General features: G+C 45.1%; 1 protein-coding gene across 1 annotated transcript in view; it reads left to right on the top strand.

Annotated features, from left to right (window-relative positions):
• Positions 1-824: 824 nt before the first annotated feature.
• The window catches only part of LOC135819279 (sushi, von Willebrand factor type A, EGF and pentraxin domain-containing protein 1-like), a 29,313-nt gene continuing 9,195 nt past the window's right edge, over positions 825-20,942 (top strand). The window contains exons 1-6 of the mRNA XM_065332455.1: positions 825-1,186; positions 7,921-8,092; positions 14,891-15,030; positions 18,735-18,950; positions 19,978-20,190; positions 20,725-20,913. Of these exons, the coding sequence (XP_065188527.1) occupies positions 1,093-1,186; positions 7,921-8,092; positions 14,891-15,030; positions 18,735-18,950; positions 19,978-20,190; positions 20,725-20,913 (1,024 nt within the window). The 5' untranslated portion in view covers positions 825-1,092. The remainder of the gene's footprint in view (positions 1,187-7,920; positions 8,093-14,890; positions 15,031-18,734; positions 18,951-19,977; positions 20,191-20,724; positions 20,914-20,942) is intronic.

The raw sequence follows: 20,942 nt of genomic DNA, 5'->3' as shown, positions 1-20,942 counted from the left end.
GTACACTAATGATAGCAGGCAGTGATGTGATTATCACACATGTTAGTACACTGTGTGCAGTGAGTACCGGTTGTTTGTTATTAGTCACACCTGACCTAGAACTGCAACAAAATGGTTACATCTGGCCGGCGAAACTGTGACGATGCGTGTCAGAGATCCTGCACGTTCCGCTGCCACAAGCATATCCGACTGGTTTGGGGAGGCTTGGAGGATGCCTTCGATAAACCACGTCTGATCGGTGAGGATACGGACTACACTGTAGCTAGAGTTCAGGATATTTCTTGACACATCACAACGAGTGGGGTAAAACGTAACAAGTATTTCGAAGACAGTGTTCGCCTGCAACCAGTAACTACGTCTACATGATTGTACATTGAATACCAACATGTATTATGTAGGTAAGTGTCTAGATGCGATCCACTACTAGTAAGGCTGTCATCACACCATGGTACAAAGCGCTGCGTCTACGTCCACGTAAGGAGTTTTTGGTCGGTTGTCATGATGATCCGTATACGGGTGAAAAGGGGAGCAGAGGAAACGGGAGACGTAGACGTGGTATGGAGAGGGGGGGGGGGGGGGTATACGACTTTTTGTGTGAACGTGCGTATCTCCCCCAGCCTTTTTCCGAGCGACCCTGTACTTCGATGTACGTGGGTTCAAATTTCGCCACAAAACCTGACTGCGTGTACGCGTCAAGAACTGTGCCTGTCTGATGACACGACCACCCGTTTTGGTTTTTTCACCATAGACGTAGACGTAAACGGGAGTCGGAGAACGTGGTGTAATGACGGCCTAAGGCTAAGCTACAGCTGAATGCAGGGAGTTAGAACTGCATCTACCAAGCAAGCTAGACTTAAAGTTGGACCCATACATGTATTTTGCTTCATTGCCTTGCAGTGCTCTTCGGTGTAGGATCACTTCATGCTCCTTGGACAGCCACATATACATGTGCATGTGTATTGGCTAATAAGAAGCCCAGTCCTGACCATTGTTTGGAAAGTACCGGTTTTTGAAGTTCGCGTCTTTCCAAGAAGGTAGTCTATAATTATCGTGTTTCCTCGCCGGAAAAACGACTAAGTGGTCTTGCACACAATGGAAGCAAGTCATTCGGCCGTGGTGGTTTTCGCTGTTGTGCTGTTGTTAGCATCGATTGACCGGCATCATCAATGCGTGGCCCAGCGACAGGGTGAGGATAGGATCATTATTGTGTTTTGTTGTTTAGAATTCAGTTCGAGTGGGTAGGCATTGTGCATGACTGGCAGTGTATGTGCATGTGCAAATACTCTGCTGCTCAATGACATCCAGTCGCGTCACTCACGTTTGCGCCTTGCACCATTTCGCAGTGTTCGGTGTTCGCAGGTCTGAGGCTGCGCGACGCCCGGCGCATACCTGAGGGATGCGACTGGATTAAGGCAATTTGTGATGTATGAGTGCTGACTCTGCTCCTGAACCACTGCCTCTTTAACTCTAGTACATCTCTGTATTATTATTATCATGTTGTAAACCCCTTACCGTACCACACAATACCGTCTGATATCTACTCTATTCCGAATTTAAAAAGAGAGGTCGTACATCCGTGTTACCACCGCTAACGTGTTCAGAAACAAAATCAGCTTAGAGAAGTAACGCTTGCGCCAGGCCACCATCATGCCTGTGATACCCGGGTGGCAGATGCAGCGTCATAAACAGCGAGGGTGAGGGGGTAAGTCTCACAACCAATGCCCGATAAGGGGGCGAACCTCGTTAGCTGCATCTATGTTACCTGGCCTCACTCAGAGTGCTGAGTACCTAGTCGACCGTAGCCTGAATAAACGCTTCGAAATCCGTACTGTACCAGGACCTTAACTTTCCTCCAGGTTTATCCCTTTATGTAGATTTCGACAGCCAGCATGAAAGTAATTTGCGAGATCATGAAGCGGGTGGTGTGCCCTGAACTCGCTCCCCCCCCCCCCCCCTCCTTCCCGTCTCCCAACGCACCTGTCCGGTTTGATTCTCAGGTACATGTACTGTAGAACTGCTGCAGAAGCACATGCGCTGCGCAACTTTTGCAAAGTAATCCACAGCTAGCGTTGGCATGGCTGGCCATTGGCATTGTAGAAAGAGCAGTGAGAGCAGTGAGACCAGTGAGAGAAGTGAGAGCAGTGAGATGTTATGTATCAATAATACAATCCTGCAATTACCACGCTAGCCTCAGCCCACGCTGGCTTGACGCAAGACTGACTCATGACCGACATCCAGAGCATACCGGATACGGGGAACCCTCTGATTCTTCATTGGGAAAACCTGACCGGAAGCATCGCTCCCGTCTCATTACACAGTGGGTCTGTAGTCCGCCAGTTGAGCTTGCGTAGAGTGAGTAAGTTGGTGCCTCATTCAGCCTGGATAGCATTTTATTACACTCTCTGTTAGGGTCCAGCGGATAATGCCAGCATTATATTCGGCATTATGAGACTATCCGAGCATCAGAGCATCATGGAGCATTAGAAAGGATCAAGACGAGCATTATGTGAGGTTTTAGCGGCATAACGAGTTTCATAGTGAATAATGTGGGGAAATATCAGGTTTTAGCAACAATCGGTTAAAGCCATGAGGTGCAACGCCATTGTATTGACGTATTGTACCTGCACATGACTTTGTGATTTGTAGACACGTAACGCCTTTAGCACTATGCTACATTTACCTGACTACGTAAATGTACATGTACAGGTGATGTAGCATGCCCAATGTTGCAACAGTTACTGATCTGATCAGGCTGTTACACAAAATCCGTAGCGATGATTTACGAAGAGTTCTTTCTTAGAAATCATGGAGGGCCATGGATGAGACTAGACGTACGCGAAGTGAATATCAAACAGACGAAGAGGAGTTTACCTGTTATGCCATAAGCTCTGGCCATAGCATCTCTAGCGATACTGAAGCAAACACTGATCCATTGATAAATTTGGACCTGGATGAATGAGCGGCTATAAACAGAAAGAGCTTGTTCCAAATAAACTGTCTTTGCCGAGTCCAGCTCAGCAGGCTCGAAAAGAACTAGAATTTCTCATGGACGTAGTACCAAGTCGATTTGAGTGCTCAGCAGTGCGTGTCTTACTTTCCTGGTAAAGCACGTACAGTTCGTCGTGGACGATTGTAATGCAAGGCCTACAGTCAAGTGCTATCAGAAAAGAATAGTTTTGTGGCAAACCAAAATTTTTGTCTCCGCGCAACCTCAGGAGAAGAAGACAGCGCAAGCAGAGGATGTAGAGCGGCAAAATAGCTTCAGACCTCGTGTTTTCAGGATTTCCGCAAGTGGGAGGGATCCCGATCTGAGATCGTCTCTCAGGAACTGGCCTCACGTGAGCTGTTTCAGATGAAGACATTTTTCACAGATTGGAAGCAGTGACAGCTTGTCTGCAGGCAGGAATACCAGCACTTCCCATGATAAGCTTCCAGCATCCAAATGATCACCAGCAATGATGGTGTCACCTCTCACTACATGAATAAGCAAGGGAAAAGATCTGATACACTCACTATTCAGCCACAGCCCTGCATCAAAGTAGCAATGGAGAGCAGCCGGTGGAGACGCGATCATGTCTTGTAGTGCTAAGAAGTGGTGGAGCTCGTGAGAGATATTGTAGCAGCTTCAGAGGCAGATTGACTTAATGCATCCTTTCCTGGACGTTTGACAATGTGCAGCCTTTCTTCCATTGGTTTCCAAACCAAGAGCATTATATCCCTTGTTGAAACATTATAATCAGCATTACAAGGTAGTTTTTGGCGCATTATGATTAGAATTATACGAACATTTTCGGAGCATTATCCGCTCCTACTCTCTGTCATGAATTCTTGTGAATACTAGACAGCAGCGCGAGTCGTTGTCGCTCATAGGTGTGAGGAACAATAATTATGATAGTGATAAATCAGGGTTATTAAAGTTACCTCTCCTAGGCCGTTCACAGTGTTGTCACGTTTTCATATTTGCTCCTTCGAACGAGCTAGCTGCAAGTGTACACAGCACAAACCATCACCTAGTGTGACCTATTCAAGAAGTGTCATGTCGCTGGGACAGATATTGACTTGAAAGTTGTTGGCAATACCCACCATAATTTTATCTGTATGGTCAAGGCCGTAGCCCCCTAGCTTGCACTGTTGTTATTTTCGGTGCCTGAAGATCGATCGCCGTGGGGGTGAAACCCCAATTCGAAAGAACGTTATTGCTTGATCATGTATTCATGGAAGATATCGTTTGTTAACATTGGTAGCCTTTAGCTCATCGTACACGATTATTGCCTAAGAAGAGCGAACCTTTGCTCCGGTTCTGAATTCGTCATTTGTCTTCATCTAGTTTTTCTCCTCCATCACTCCTATTATCTTTGTAATCATAATATTCAGTCTTTATTGTCGGGTCTAAACAAATGCGGACTCACTATTAAACACCCCTACTCATCATTTCATCATCCTCTATAGTCTATACTGTGTATTGGTGCAGCTGTACTGCGCTGAACGTCTTTAGGGGAAATTCAACTTTTCAAATTGCCAACCTTTAGTAAAACGGAAATTTATTTGATTGTGGACATGCCAGGTCGATCGGAGCAGCCGTTCCGGTGACCCGGTCGCAGCAACTAGATTTTTCATTGAATTCGGTTACATCATGATGACGTCATAACTTGTTCCGAATAGGTCAGATCTGGGGCGTGACAGAGGTAAAGTTTGCATGGCAGACCCCTGAGACATGAGAGGATAAGGAAACGACAGGGTCTTGGCTTTCAATGGCAACATTTTGAAGTCGGGTGTTCCCAACTTTGGAATGGAAATATGATATCTTATTGGTATACCAACTGGGAAATGTTTGGCAAGAAAATATGTGGCTGTAGCAGAGTAAGAAAGAAATGTATAGGCTTTATAAGCTTCGTTGTTCACTGGCATTGCATTGCGATCAGTTTGACCAATGACCAGGAGCTCCGCTGACGAGACCTAACAAGTTGGAAACAGCTACCTGTTCTGAGATTGAGCAGACCTATACGAACAAGTCCGGGGCTAATAGGGGGGGGGGGGGGGGCAACTCATCATTCGCAGCGCTAAAAGGTGATTTCTACAAGGTGACAAGGTGCTACCCTAACGACCCACTTAAATAGCGCTGCAGTGAAAGTGTATAGTGATTTAATAGCCCACTCCATTCTTGATGACCCTCAGTTATTTCGTTTCCTGTCCAACCATCTTTGGAGTTGTATGATTGTACTGTTGAGGCAACGAACTAAAATGAATCAAAATCAAACAAACAAAACATAGTGAAGATACTTAAAATGATCAAGTGAAGGTGTGCAATGATAGTGGACATTCACGATGATTAATGATAGTATAATTGTAGGGAACTAGCAATGCAGTGAAAGTGCGTAATGACTAGGTGAAACTACATGACTTTATGTAGCGATGTAGTGAAAGTGTGCAACGATGTAGTGATGTAGTGAAAGTGTGCAACGATGTAGTGATGTAGTGAAAGTGTGCAACGATGTAGTGATGTAGTGAAAGTGTGCAACGATGTAGTGATGTAGTGAAAGTGTGCAACGATGTAGTGATGAAGTGAAAGTGTGCAACGATGTAGTGATGTAGTGAAAGTGTGCAACGATGTAGTGATGTAGTGAAAGTGTGCAACGATGTAGTGATGTAGTGAAAGTGTGCAACGATGTAGTGATGAAGTGAAAGTGTGCAACGATGTAGCGATGTAGTGAAAGTGTGCAACGATGTAGTGATGTAGTGAAAGTGTGCAACGATGTAGTGATGTAGTGAAAGTGTGCAACGATGTAGTGATGAAGTGAAAGTGTGCAACGATGTAGTGATGAAGTGAAAGTGTGCAACGATGTAGTGATGTAGTGATGTAGTGATGTAGTGATGTAGTGATGTAGTGATGTAGTGATGTAGTGATGTAGTGAACGTGCGGTGTGATGATTGTAGGAATGTAGTGATGGTATGATGTTGCGATGTGACGTGGTAAGTAGAGGTATAGCAGTTACGCCTGTAGCAGGCAATAACGAATACTACGAACCAGTGTACATAATTATTATTACAGGGTGCGACAGAGCTCTCGGCCATTGAAGAAGTGTACATAATTATACTTCTATACTCTAGTATCAGTGTTCTTGTGCGTCTTGAAGTTGAAGCAGTCTGCAGCTTTGTAAAGGTACACATCGGACAGGTTGGTGTATTTAGCTCATTTCGGTTGCTTTCCCTTAGTTCTTTTCAGTGCATTGCTGTCCATGTCAGGGCTGAGACAGTGGATTCGGCTCGCTCCAGTGGCATTGCTCGCGAAAATGTCCTTGTTCCACCTTCATCTGCTGGTCTTGTGAGCAGTTCGCTCTCGCCTCAGTCAGTCAGGTCCAGTGTTTGCCTAGCTCCATTCAACCAGTATGTAGTGTAAATACCAGAGGCAGCTAAGGCATTAGTCGATACTGGACGACTCAGGGAAGACTGGCCGTACCAATATTATTTATACCAGATTAGGTCGGGGCTGACCCTATCACATTGGTTTACCTACGGACGGGAGGAGCAACACCTACTCCTCTGTGGGAGCTTGAGGAAGGAGCCACTCATCATTGCCAGGTACGGCTGAGTATTGTCGTGACTGCGGTTCTGTGGAATGCATCTTTCATCTAAAACGCATTCGTAATGATGCAGACAGGAGAGAAAAAATTAATAGTAATGAGCCACGGTGTATGCACTTCCTTCCATCAAATACAATGATGTGAAGAAGAGGTTGGTGCGACTTCAGCGATACTTGGGGAAATGTGTGTTGCTCCCCATATGGGAGCTCGCACTTTTCCTGCTGACTTGAATTCTCAGTTGACTGAATCAGGACTGCCATCCAGAGCGCACGAGAAGGCCATCGAACCGTCCACTCGGCAAACCTGCAAGAAAGCTCATGAGTTAGTCAAGTGAGAATTCAAGTCGGCAGGAAAAGCGCGAGCTCCCGTGTAGGGCGCAACACACAATCCCCCAAATACAATGACGCACAGCTTGCACAATGCGCTCCATTCTGATTTTCATTCACGTTCTAGCGAAACATAGGTGAGCCTCCATACACAGTATGTCGAGAATCAGAAAACGGCTGTACATGCGTCGCTGAGTATTACGTACATAGTGCACACACGTAAAGCACACATGGATTATGTGGGACTAAACATCCCTAATAAGCAGTCAGGACCGTGAACCTTCCAAGTTGGAAGGCTGTTGGTTTGCGCACAGGAGATGTGTTAGAGCTAGCTCCCAGGGCGCTGAATGTCTCAGTAGCCTGTCAGTTTTGTGCCCTGTTATCGTACTTTATCACTGCTTATTATCTTGTGACAGTCGTGGATACTTGCTGCATAACTCGTTCCCATGGATATTTACTCCGAAAAACTTGTCAGCACCTTCTAGGTTCAGCCTGGTCCCATAGCTCAGTCGATGGGAGAATTGCTCATGACAAGCAAGGTCCCCGGGTTCAAGTCCTGGTGGGTCTGGCATTTTTTATCTTTTCAGGCAGTTTACTTCCCCTGACTGTTTACCTTCAAATTGAGGCTGGTCTTGCAATTATGCATAGCGCCATTTTCTTAGGAATTCACTTCAAGTGGCTGTAGCAGAGTTTAGTGCTGCGATGCTTTGGAAAGATTGCTAAAGCTGAGCATAGAATCCATCAACACTTGCTTGTTTTCTCACTTGTGAATGCATGTGCGCTCGTATGCATGTACATGTGCGTGTGTGTGTGTGTACGTGTGTATGTGTGTATGTGTGTATGTCTGCATATGTTCTGTGTGTCCGTATGTATATGTATATATGTGTGTATGTGTGTATATGTATATATGTGTGTACGTATGTAAATGTATGTATGTGTGTATATGTATATGTGCACGCCCTTGTGTATGTACATGTGAATATGCGGGCGTATATGTGTGAGTTTTCTCATAGGTGACCTTCGCCTTGTGGATGGCGGGTCTCATTTCAGAGGACGTCTTGAAATATTCGGACGTGGCGGATGGGGAACTGTGTGTGATGATCACTGGGATCATGCGGACGAGAAGGTAGCATGCAGACAACTGGGTCTTCTACCTCGGCAGCCATCATCTTATAGTCATCAACGGTACGTTCCTATGGTGATACAGTTACCGTATTATCTCCATTATATTAGAGACTTGGCTTCTACTAGAGACTAGGCTTATCATTTTTTAACCACCTGTTACATGTACATTGGTCATCATTATTTTATCATTACACCAGTAGCACAAAGCTTCCCACCAGGTATCGGGAATGCAGTTTTGTACTCCCTGGTACGCTAAATCTGTTCTTTTTACCTCAGAGTTCACAGACTTGTGCCACAACATGTGCGTTTGTGACACTTTGTGATGTCAAACATGCATGGACATGATCCATACAGTTCTCCATTATAAGCCCTGCGCTTATTTTGGACACTGCGCTTGTATATCTTTGAAGCCCTCTTGGAGTGCGCTTATAATAGAGACTGGGCTTCTACAAGAGACTGTGCTTGTGATTGAGATAATACGGTATGCACCATGTACAGGTCCTCCCTCGTTATAACGAGTCCGGTTAGTACATAAACCCCGTTAGTAAATAGAAATCTGAAATCCCCTGGCGAAACGTGGTCTATACAACTGTTCACAGGTCCGGTTACAACATAATCCGTTATTACATAAAATCCGTTATAACGACCCTTTGCCCAGGTCCCTGGAGTGCCAAACCCTCAGTATAAGATAATACTGACCATGGAGGACCAAGGCCAAAACACGTAGGATAAAGCAGAAAGAGGAAACGTATTATGTCTATGTATTCGTGAATATGGACGATCCTTTGTATTCAAGGAAGAGTTATGTTGGAGTAACTTGGAGATTTTCAATTATCTTATAACGAGTTGAAGCATCGATAATTTATGTTGTAATGAGGGTAGCCCCGGTAAGTACGAAGGAGTGCCTACTTCACCTCTAGCTGCAAGTCCTGCTACAAGATAAGTCTCGTTATAAGATAACTTTTTCGATGGCCCAGAGATTATCTACTAACGAGGGTGGACCTGTACTTTGAAGTACCCACGGAGACGAGTAACGTTAGCAACAGCTTCTGGAGCAATACTCAATATACTTGGCACTGAGCATTTGACGCATGCCGTGGAAGACGAGAACCACTCTGATTTTTTTACAATTTAGAGTTTCACGCCTATTCGTGGAAACCATCATGCACATATCCTGTGTGTAAAGATTATGGGTCTTATAATTCACTAGTTTGAAGGAAAGAGACAAACGGGAAAACGGGTCTTATTATTATTGATATTATTAATATTTTTAAAAGAGGTCGGAGGCGGATAATACTTTAAAACGAAGGTAAGTTATGGGTCGCAAATATCCACGCAAACACACATCCAGTCATGATAAGGCAATTGTCATAAGTATCCGAACGTTTTCGGTCCCTTCTCATCAAGGATTATACAGGGAATGGCTCAAGTTGGAAAGACTAAAACTTATATATTATAGCGTAAAGATAATTAGATAACAACACTCCTGACAAGGTGGAAAATTATCAAGTTTAGCACGACACAAAACTCGAAGGAAAATAATAATAGTGACAACAACATAGTGAGCAAATTAAGTTACATTGTTACCACCTCGACGAGGAGTAACACCAAACAATTGTAGCAACAACACATTTTCTTTCTGTACGCAAAGTTCAGGATCTAACTTACGGATATACAAAGCTTCTAACACAGCCAAATGCAACGCACATCTACCACGTGACAATATTGAGAAAACATTATCACTGTACAACTCACGACAATTGGTACGGGCTGACAGATGTTGCTTGATTGACGAAGTGCGATTCTTAGCTCCATTGGGTGTTGTCTCCTCCAATGTCCCGTCATCTTGCCTCTTCGTGGCATCACCACTATCCATCTCTTCGCGTTTCCGCGGCCTTCCACGTTTCTTGACACTAACCGTTTGCTCACTATGTTGTTGTCACTATTATTATTTTCCTTCGAGTTTTGTGTCGTGCTAAACTTGATAATTTTCCACCTTGTCAGGAGTGTTGTTGTCTAATTATCTTTACGCTATATACGTTTTAGTCTTTCCAACTTGAGCCATTCCCTGTATAATCCTTGATGAGAAGGGACCGAAAACGTTCGGATACTTATGACAAGTGCCTTATTATTAAACGGGAAGTTAAGGCAAAAATTAAAATTTCACCAGTTGTAGTCTTCGGGGTGCTGAGTCGAATGGTCTTGGTCCGAGAAAGCTGAGACGCTCCCTTCCTACTTGAATCCCAATCGTACTCGCACACTTCCACCGAAACTGGGTGACTGCGCCCTACTAGATGGGGATTTGTATGCAAAATGTCACTAAAAGCGCCATTTCGTTCTTATAAAAGCACGGATGACCGCGATTGGCCCATATGTTGTAGTCTTTTGGACGCTGAGTCGACTGGTTTTGGTCCGAAAAGGCTGCGATGCAGCGTTCCTCCTTTATTCCCAATCGAACATGGTTGAACAAGTGGTCACGTGCTCCTGGGTGCCCAAATCACCTGGTCACCACGCCAGCAGGCGACAACTTTCACACCAAGGTTCAACTCGAGTTCAACTTGACAGGACTTTTTTTTTTTTAACTTGGTAAACCGGCCTCTTGTACGGGCAGAATTAAGTAACACAATGATACAATAAAAACAAGTACCAGTAGTTACATACATGGACCATACGAGAACAGCAATGATGACGAGGCATAAACAAGTGTCTAGTGCTGTATGGCAGCTTCCGAGACAGCGAGTCGAGCGGATGACTCAGCCACCTCCGGGTGCGAATACAGCCGTCGTGCACCACGCAGGCAAGCCACGCCGGCACGGAGAAGGGCAAAGCTGAACCTGCAGCGGATCCATGCCATCACTGCAGAGTATGGCTCACCAGATTTGTCGGAGACCATTGCAGCTATTCTCTTGAGGAGAGTGGCAGCAGCTCGACCAGTACCACCAGTTGCAGCGAAAACCACAGGGATGAAGGTTCCACGCTCGACCTCCTTGACGCGCTGTTCGTATCGCCTCCATTTTTCACGTTCATGACGCTGGTAGCAAGCGGTGATGGAAGAGGATCGATTTGAGGGAGCAAAGGGGTTGAAAACCCGAATATCGAGAAAGACTCTCTCAAACCGACCTCCCCAAACACCACTCGCCGCAACATCAAGTCGAGCCTGGTCTTCTGTGGAGGCAGTCTTGTAGCGGAGCTGCTCACCAGAGAGTGGTTGTAAGTGTGGCTCGATAGCGACACTATTGGCGACACGTTTCAATAGCGAGGCAGTGATGTCCCGCACCTCATTGTGTCGAAGTGACGGGAAACCTCCGGTGCTGCATGTCAGGGCATGGGCTACTGTGAAGCTGGCTCCACAGACACAGGTTGACGGTAAGCGAGAAGGCCGCCAGCCATAGCGCAGTGCCAAGCCATCGCGGAACTCGCTTTTGGATAGCACAAATCCATGACGGGATAGCGGACGACAAGTGAGCCAGCTGGAGGCGCCAGGCTCACTTGCCAACTGAATTGTGTGCTGCAAAGTGGGCGATGCGTCAGCAGCGAAGCCACGGATGTCGGTCTTCGCTTTCTGGCGGTGATCTGCACGCTGTGACGCTTTGGCTGAAGCAACGCTGGCAAGAGCTTCCGTCACACTGAAGTCTTGGTCGAGGATGTTGGTGGTGAGCGCGGCTGTGATCGCGCGGGATGAGGCGTATTGGGTTGTTAGAGATGTTGGATTGACGATGCCCAGGCCACCATCCCGGCAAGGGAAGGCAAACAGCCGTCAGGACTGCACCCAAAAAAAAAAAAAAAAAAAAAAAAGGTCAAACAAGCTAGTAAGTTGTACCCTGCAGGCACGGTGACCAGCTGACTGGTGTACGCAGGAGCACGTGACCGCTTGTTCAACCATGTTCGATTGGGAATAAAGGAGGAACGCTGCATCGCAGCCTTTTCGGACCAAAACCAGTCGACTCAGCGTCCAAAAGACTACAACATATGGGCCAATCGCGGTCATCCGTGCTTTTATAAGAACGAAATGGCGCTTTTAGTGACATTTTGCATACAAATCCCCATCTAGTAGGGCGCAGTCACCCAGTTTCGGTGGAAGTGTGCAAGTACGATTGGGATTCAAGTAGGAAGGGAGCGTCTCAGCTTTCTCGGACCAAGACCATTCGACTCAGCACCCCGAAGACTACAACTGGTGAAATTTTAATTTTTGCCTTAACTTCCCCTTTAATAATTATTAAAAAGCTTCCGTGGGGGGTTAATAATTATTATTAATATTAGACACAATATCATAGCATGTGGCAAGCAAAGCTAATGCAGGGACAGAATCCCCTGAGACAAGGGCATTGAGCCAGCCACGGCAATAGTAAGCTAGGAAAACAAAGCAAATATGAATTAAAGCAAAAAATGAATTGAAAATTACAAAGAAAAACGATTAATGGAAGTGAGCACTATCAAAATTCGTGCATCACCCAGGTATTCGAGAATGTTCTTCGATAATAATTATTGCGTCTAGTTCAGTTGTGATGGTAGATCTTTAAACTGACCAATAGAAGAGTCTACTTGAACTCCCAAACTCCAATGCAGTGTTTTTCTTACACTAGATAACAACTTTATTCCACACTCTATGGTAAGCTCTAACCTGCACCTATTTTATGATTGCTTGCCAGTATTTTGGCTATCGGGCATCATCAGGCATTTTGTTGGGGATGGCGAACGAATACAACCACTACAGCCAGGTAAATGTTGAGCACAGAATTGGCAAAGCAAAAGAACTGGTGAACTGGTCACAGTATTATCAGCAACAACATCAAGTTCCACATTGTGAGAATGCCATAAATTCACGGTTCACGTAGAGACTCCGTTACAGCATCCCACCACCCTCAAGGATCAAAGGCTTAAAGTGCAGATACAGCAACTAAAGAGGAGGAGGTGAGTAGATCAGAGCAATAACCAAAGTAGCCAAGGCCTCAAATCCTACTCCCTGCATCCAATTGAGTAGCCTTTTAAGAGTGAAAGAGTGAGGTGGTGGTGGGGGTAAACATGTACGTGAGTAGTACGTGTCGAGCCGGTTTTGTGGTAGGGTCATCCCCAGCCCGAAAAATGGGGTACTATTGATAGTACCCCATTTTGGGGTAAAAAACCGGGCGCCCAATTTTTACGTAAACAAATGATTTTTCGGGTGTTGGAGGAGGTGAAGGGGGTATGACATCATGACAATAGTACCCCATTTTTTCGGGCTGGGGATGACCCTACCACAAAACCGGCTCGAAACATACTACTTACGTGATAAGTGCATATGGGAAAAATGTTCAGCGTCAGGTGTTGAGGTATGATTGGTAGTTGAAAAAATTAGTATGGATGTATCAATGTACTCAGATGGAGAGCCAAGGTTTAATTTATACAAAAGAGAAAGACCAAGGAACTACAAGTTACGCTATACTGTCCACTAACACCACCAGTTACTAAACAATCAGCTCATGCGATAACATTGCACGACACTGACCGACGGTACTGACGTTCATGAGCCGATTGTTTAGTAACTGGTGGTGTTAGTGGACAGTATAGCATAACTTGTAGTTCCTTGGTCTTTCTCTTTTGTATAAATGGATGTATCAAGTCATGATTCAGGGAAACGCTATCAATAGGTGACTTACACAAAGATCCAATGCGCAAGTGATGGAGGTCAACTGTCAGGTAGTTCAGTACACCCACGGTCACCCAGGCAACACTCAGTACACCCACGGTCACCCAGGCTTCACTCAGTACACCCACGGTCACCATGGCTACACTCAGTACACCCACGGTCACCCAGGCTACACTCAGTACACCCACGGTCACCCAGGCTACACTCAGTACACCCACGGTCACCATGGCTACACTCAGTACACCCACGGTCACCCAGGCTACACTCAGTACACCCACGGTCACCATGGCTACACTCAGTACACCCACGGTCACCCAGGCAACATTGCGTATCGGTAACCATACACTGTTCTGTTGTTTGTTTTTTTGTTTGTTTTTGTCATCATGACTGAACATTACACGGCATTTATATGTACCCCAGCAGCTCATGCTTTTGCAGTTGTTTTGCTTGACGTCACCGTGACAAGTATGGCAAGAACATGATGACTCCAGATCACCCAGGACTTTATGGAGAGTTTCGGATCTATAGCGTTTTCTAACCAAGCAGGATGGAAATTGGCTAATCTCAATCTGTTAAAGGCGAAGTAAACCATAATATTATTTAAAACATAAATTGCTCGAGTGAATATCGGTAGTTGGTTGCTGTTCCTCCTCTTTTGGTTCCTAGGTGAACCCCCGATGTTTCATAATGTTTCTACTAGGTCCTCCGCAGCCAGATACGACAATAAGCTCCTCTTGTCAAAAGTGGGAGTACATGTAGTTGTAATAATGAAAAATCAACTGCAGGCCAGGCGTCCAAACCAATCCAAAAACATGACAACACTACTCTCTTTCTTTCGTTGGTTGGAGGGAAAGATGCAAACGGGAAAAGTCTGAAGAAAAAATTGACTGTCACTGCCAGGACTCGAACCATTACTCTTTTTGGTTCGGTGATAATGATAACTCAGAAGCTGCGACGGTGGACAACATGCACTTTGCATGATGGCAATAATTCCGATGTGCACAAAACGAGTGAACAATAGCTGCAACGCTTTATGCATGGCATGAAAAAGCCCAAATATTAGAGAAGAAAAAACGACCGACCGACCGACCGACCATGAGTGACTTATATGAAGCAGTGAATTAATTCTGGCTGGCCTAATGGAACACTGAAAAGTTTGCTTATCCTAAAAAGGAGGTGACAAGGAAGTAAATTGGGATTCCCCTGTTTCATGTGATTATTGTGGTGCACAGGTTTGGCACAGCCAGTGGTGCGATACACTTGGATGATGTTGCATGCGCTGGAAGTGAAAACAGGTTGCTTGATTGCCGAAGTAACCTACTCTATAAGCACAATTGTAACCATGGTGAAGATGTAGGTGTAACCTGCCAGGGTAAGTAAGACACAGCCATGGCTATACGGAAGTACACACAAAGCAGCTGTGTATAGTCACGTGACCATACAAGATAGCACAGTGAATTTTTGCAGGCATATCAGTAATCCCTCAAATCAACTATTTTCACTTTTAAAAGTAGTTATAGATTTTTCGGATGGAGAGCCAAGGATAAATTTATAGTAAAGAAAAGGACCAGTAAACTATAAGTTACGCTATAATGTCCACTAACAGTGGACATTATAGCGTAACTTGTTTCTTGGTCCTTTCTCTTTACGATAGATTTAAAATTTAACCTAACGAGACCAAACAATGGTTGCAGATAACAGCACAAACAGTTCACCAGCCACAATCCATGATATCAAATACATGTGGTGTTACTTATGACAAATCTTGTTTTGGTCCATAGGCGAGGGTGTGGAAACTCAACTAACTCACATACCGTATATTCTCTATTATAAGCACAGGTCTCCATTACTAGCACGGTCTCTAATACTAGCACACTGTGAGCACCTTTCGAAACATTATAAGCACAGTCTCTATTATTAGCACGGTCTTGGTAGAAATCAATGCTGCATGCATGATATCCAGCATGTATTTCTTCTTGCTCTGTATGGATATATTGGTTGAAAAAACATAAGCACGGTCTCCAATATAAGCACGGGGTAGAGGGTGTTGAAAAAATATAAGCACGGCGCTTATAATAGAGAATATACGGCCATGTATATATGTGACCAACAAAATCATATCAGACGTCTGTCGTCACATCTGAAGATTGGTAACTTCACTAGCCAAATACTTCACGAAACTCGAAAATTGCAAATTTAGCCGCCCGTAGGTGACAAGAAGGCTTCTGGGGTGTTACATAGAGGAGAACTGAGCTATATTCCATGCAGCAGATCATATCCTTCTTCAAATCAATGGCAGATTTCCTGGTCTAGGAGAGGTTATAATTTGTTGTTGCCAAATTCAATCGGTCTGTCAATTCATAGTAGACTGTAGTTATCTTTATACACCAAAACAAGACTTTTCAAAAGTAATACTGCTTGCTGTCGTGGAGTATGGCTGGTGAACTGTTCGTGTTGTTATCTGCAAGCATTGTTTGGTCTCGTCGGGTCAAATGAAAAAAATATTTCAACTGTGAAAATGATGGACCGATTGTGTGTATGTGTGTGTGTGTGTTTGTGTGTGTGTGTGTGTGTGTGTTTGTGTCAGCTAGTTCGGTTGGTGGGTACACTTATGCCAGATAGTGTTGGGCCTGTTGCCAACGGGCTCGGCTGCTTGAAGGTGTATTGTTGTACCTACCACCTTTGTTGGTTTCAGGGTTCATATACTTTCTATTTGAAGTATACATACCTGTTAACCATGGACTGCTTCTGGCTAGATTAACTCTTGTGTAATCAATGGTGCTAGTGAAGCTTATATCAGATCCACTCTGATTTAGCCACCCGCACTAGTACCAAGTATTACCTTCACTGGGGGCAGGGGTACCTGCAGTTGGATCCCGGGACGGATACCCTGATGCCGTCAATCCTTTTCCTGCACCTTGTCCTCACCCACTTACTGAGGTGTGGTGAGCCCATAAGTGGGATCATTTCAAGTCCACCCTAGTTTGGGGATTTCAGGGGGTGTCGGCCGTTGGGTGGTTCAATGGCCAATTGAGTCATCTTTCCAAGATTCCTTTTGAGTCTCTCTCCCCTCTCCCGGGGAGACCCACGTGACCAGTTTTGGCAGTGAGCAAGTACAAGTACAAGTACAAGTGTGTTTGTGTATGTGTGTGTGTGTGTGTGTGTGTGCGCGTGTGCGTGTGCGTATGCAGGGTACATATGCGGGTGCGGGTGCGCATGCATGTGCGCGGGTAGCAGCCTGACTCCTATTACGTCACTTCATACATACAAGCATGCGCAAGAAAAGAAATCATTATCTTTGGCCTCAACTTCTTTGTTGTCCGGTTGGCCAAAGCAGCCGTCGTCTAGGACCAGACGTAAAACCCTAAAAGGTCCTGCTGGCTGATACCACATTAGTGTAGTGCGTCCACAGTCAAACCCACGTGATCAGGTCCTGCTGGCTGATACTACATTACTATCCTTCTTTTGAATCTAACAGAACAAGCCACTTTTTTTCTCAGAAATGCTTGGCATCGGTGCTAGGGTGGTCGTAAAATTTGGGCGCCGCTCAAATAGACATGTGCTAGGCCCTCACCATGGACGATCGACTGTGTAATAATAGTGCGACGGAATGCAGGCATCCATGGAAGGCGCCTACAAGTCTCTCCGCAGCCGAGACTGGCACTCAGCCACAGATGCCCTCTGAACCCTCCCTGAACACCCTCTCCGCTTGCACAATGGCAGTCCCCTTTTTACTCTAGAACATGTATCATCATCCATTTTTCACCCTCTATACCCTCCCCCCCCCCCACCCCCCCCCCCGTGCTTACTCCTCCCCACTTTTTGGTGCACTGAAGTGTCGCTGAAGCCGAGACCTCAGGTTGGCGGAGATACTCCAGTTTCCCCACCACAGTTGCGTCTGCAACCACCTCTATCTTGCAATAATCTGTTCTCGAGGTTCGTGGTTTCTCGTAAAAAAAACGAGAGAACTTGGAAGCTCAGGGCCCTACACTATGATTTTTTGCCTAGCTCATCATGCATGTTATTAGAACTCATGGAAATGTGTTTTCCATTGATTGGCTATAGTGTTTTACGTCGACCATGACGGCTACAATGCCCGACCATACCACAACGAACTGATCGGCAACAATCATTGTAATGCAAAAAGTTTCCATCTGTTCGAATAACATGCAAGATGAGCTAGGCAAAATGCTATGATAGTTTCTCCCCCACACTAGCTCGTGTTAAGCCTTGGTTTTTTTCATCTTTCTGACCTGTACAGCTCTATCTTCTTCTTTTTTTCTTTTTTTTGGTGCGTGTTTTGGCCGTGACGCCGAGACCTCAGGTCGGCAGAGTCATCAATGCCCCACCATCACTGCTGCGTCTTGGTACAGCGCCTGCTCATTAGTTGTCAGTGTTTCCTAGTCTCTGTACCATTGTCTTTCCTTATTCTTTTCGAGCTGGTTATGTGAACATAGTAAAAATCGTAGGGCCCTGAGCGAAAGAAATAAACTTTCTCTTGTCATTCGAGGTTATTACGACACCCCGTCTGCCACCTTGATGACCTAGGCAAAAAAGCATAGCGATGTTATAAATTTTTCATTCCTCCTATTTTCTTCAAGACATAACCTAGGATTCGAACCCTCGCTATCGCCCTACATGCATTCCCCCGATACACTTCGCGTACATGTACATACTCATTCTTCCAAGTTGCTTCAAGTTATCATCTTGCATTTGAAAGCCCTATTTGAATATTGTGGCCAGCTGTTTTTGATGGCACGGTACGGGACAGGGACGGGATAGTGCCAGGCATGCCGATGGCACAAACACACAAACACACACGGAATTATAGCTGTGTAGACCCTGGCTAGCGCCAGACGTTACTGGAGTAACATCTGTTGCATAGCTATGGGAATAAAATAAAAATGATCACAATCCGCTGGAAGAGAAGTTGAAAGAGGCACCCTCGGTGTGAGTAGAAATGTTGAGGTATGACTGCAATGGAGTTGTTGAACATTAATGACTTTTTTATATGCCTTGAAAATTAGATTGTTCTTTGTATTTTTCTCTATCACCTCTTTTGCTGGTGACTTTCAGCGGCTCCTGGCTGTGAGTCATTACAGGCTGATATGCCAATGATTGTGGAGCCTCCTTCATGGAATGGTGCACAATATACCTCCACATACAGCTGTGCGCCTGGGTATCTCCTGCATGGGGATAGAGAACGACATTGCAGATCGTCGTGTTCGTCACAGCAGTGCAATGCAACATATGTCTCCTGGTTCTGGAGTGGTCGGAAACCAGCATGCTTGGGTTGGTTGGCATTTTTCTGCTTTAGTCCATACTTTCATTGGCTTTGTCTTTGCTTAAGCACAATTAACGACACAAGGTTATAATATAAAACAGAGAGGTTCCAGGCTGTCCAAGAAAGTGCTCAATAACGAGAGGCAGGACTGATTCAAACAATACAAGGACAGATAAAGTGTTTTAACTCCGAGTTTCACGCACTAAGCGATCATCAGAAAACAGTAATGAGAAATCTGGATCAGTATTGGTTAATATACTCACAAAGCAAAGTATGACCGTTATAAGTATTTATAGCGTGCATCTCACCTACTCCACTGTGTTGCTCTAGAACACTGTAAGTCATAATATTATTACTATTCAAATTACATTAACTGGAAGGTTAGCTAATGTATACTACATTAGTGTATTGTGTCCACAGTCCAACCCACGTGATCAGGTCATGTTACCCCCCCCCCCCCTCCCTACCTCAATCCCACCCCTGCCTCCCGGTGCGTCTGCCCAGTGTTGACTCCGAGACCCATTGTCGGATGAGCTGCCCAGGCCTCACCACCAGCGCCGTTTCTGTGCTGCCTTCTCTATACATATGTATGTACACTGTGTATGTGACCGTTCACATGTCTGAAGGGTTGTGGTTTTCAATAAAAAAATAGATAAATAAAAAATATGCTCGCTGATTGACTCATTACTATCCTCCTTATTGATCCAACATGAGCAAGCCACTTTTTTTCTCAATAATGCTTGGGATCGGTGCTATTGGTCGCAAAAAGTTGGGCGCCGCTCAAATAGACATGTGCTAGGCCCTCACCATGGATGATCGACTGTGTAATAGAAATACGCATGCAATGGTTTGCATGAGCGCCATCCGCTGGGAGAGAGGTTGCAAGAGGCACCTTCGGTGTGAGTAGAAATATTCTGGTATGACTGCATTGGAATTGTTGAACATGAATGACTTTTGGTTTTTATACCTTAAAAAGAAAAAGCAGTTCGTTCTTTGTATTTTTCTCTATCACCTCCTTTGGCTGGTGACTTTCAGCTCCTGGCTGTGAGGCGTTGCAGGCTGATTTGCCAATGATAGTTAGAAACGCTACCTGGAATGGTGCACAATATACCTCCACATACAGCTGTGCACCTGGGTATCTCCTGCATGGGGATAGAGAACGACATTGCAGATCATCGTGTTCGTCAGAGCGGTGCAATGCAACAGATGTCGCTTGGTTCTGGAATGGTCGGGAAGCAGTGTGCTTGCGTGAGTTGGTATTTTTCTGCTTTAGTAAAGCCTCCACTGGCCTTGTGTATTATTTGAACACAGGTAACAATGCTGGGGTGAATTTGGAGTGCACATCTCACCTACTCCACTATATTCCCTGGAACAAGGTGCACTGTGTATTCTACTGCTTCATTGTATACAGCCTTTTTCAATATCTGATGTCAGTAAGGTTTTCAGCTCTCTTCTCCTTTCATCCACCTATTTTGAAAAGGCTGGCAGTCCACTTCAAAGTGATTTTTTACTTATATTTTTTCATTTCCCATTTAGAATCTAGCCATGTGGTTAGGCGAGAAGGCAGAAATGCATGTGTATATTTATGGTGACGTAAAATAGATACAAACAAACACTAAAAGTGGTGTAGAGGTGCGTGCTGTCAGATACCAGCCGATATCTAGATAGGACCCTTCAACATGTGGACACACGGAAACACTAAAAGTAAACGTTTTCTCATCTGACCTGACAAACAAACACGTTGCTTGTCGTGCTCTGTGTGCACTACTGATACGTATTCAGCGCGACAATGCAGTGTTCTGTGTCCACCACGGTATGGAAGGATGGCATTCTCCAACAGGCAAGAAGGACGTTTTGAGTTCAACAGCACCGTGGAGTTCACATGCCGTCCTGGCTACATGCTGCAGGGCAGTGTGACCCGTACTTGTCAGCCGGATGGGACTTGGAGTGGCAGTGTGGCGACTTGTCAAGGTAGGAGGAGTGTGTAGGCAAGCAGGGTT

This window comes from Sycon ciliatum, chromosome 6 (assembly GCF_964019385.1).
Source record: "Sycon ciliatum chromosome 6, ocSycCili1.1, whole genome shotgun sequence".
In the NCBI taxonomy this organism is placed as follows: Eukaryota; Metazoa; Porifera; class Calcarea; order Leucosolenida; family Sycettidae; genus Sycon; species Sycon ciliatum.
Note: the sequence above shows the minus strand (reverse complement) of the source record. Positions and strands in the feature narration are given on the sequence as shown.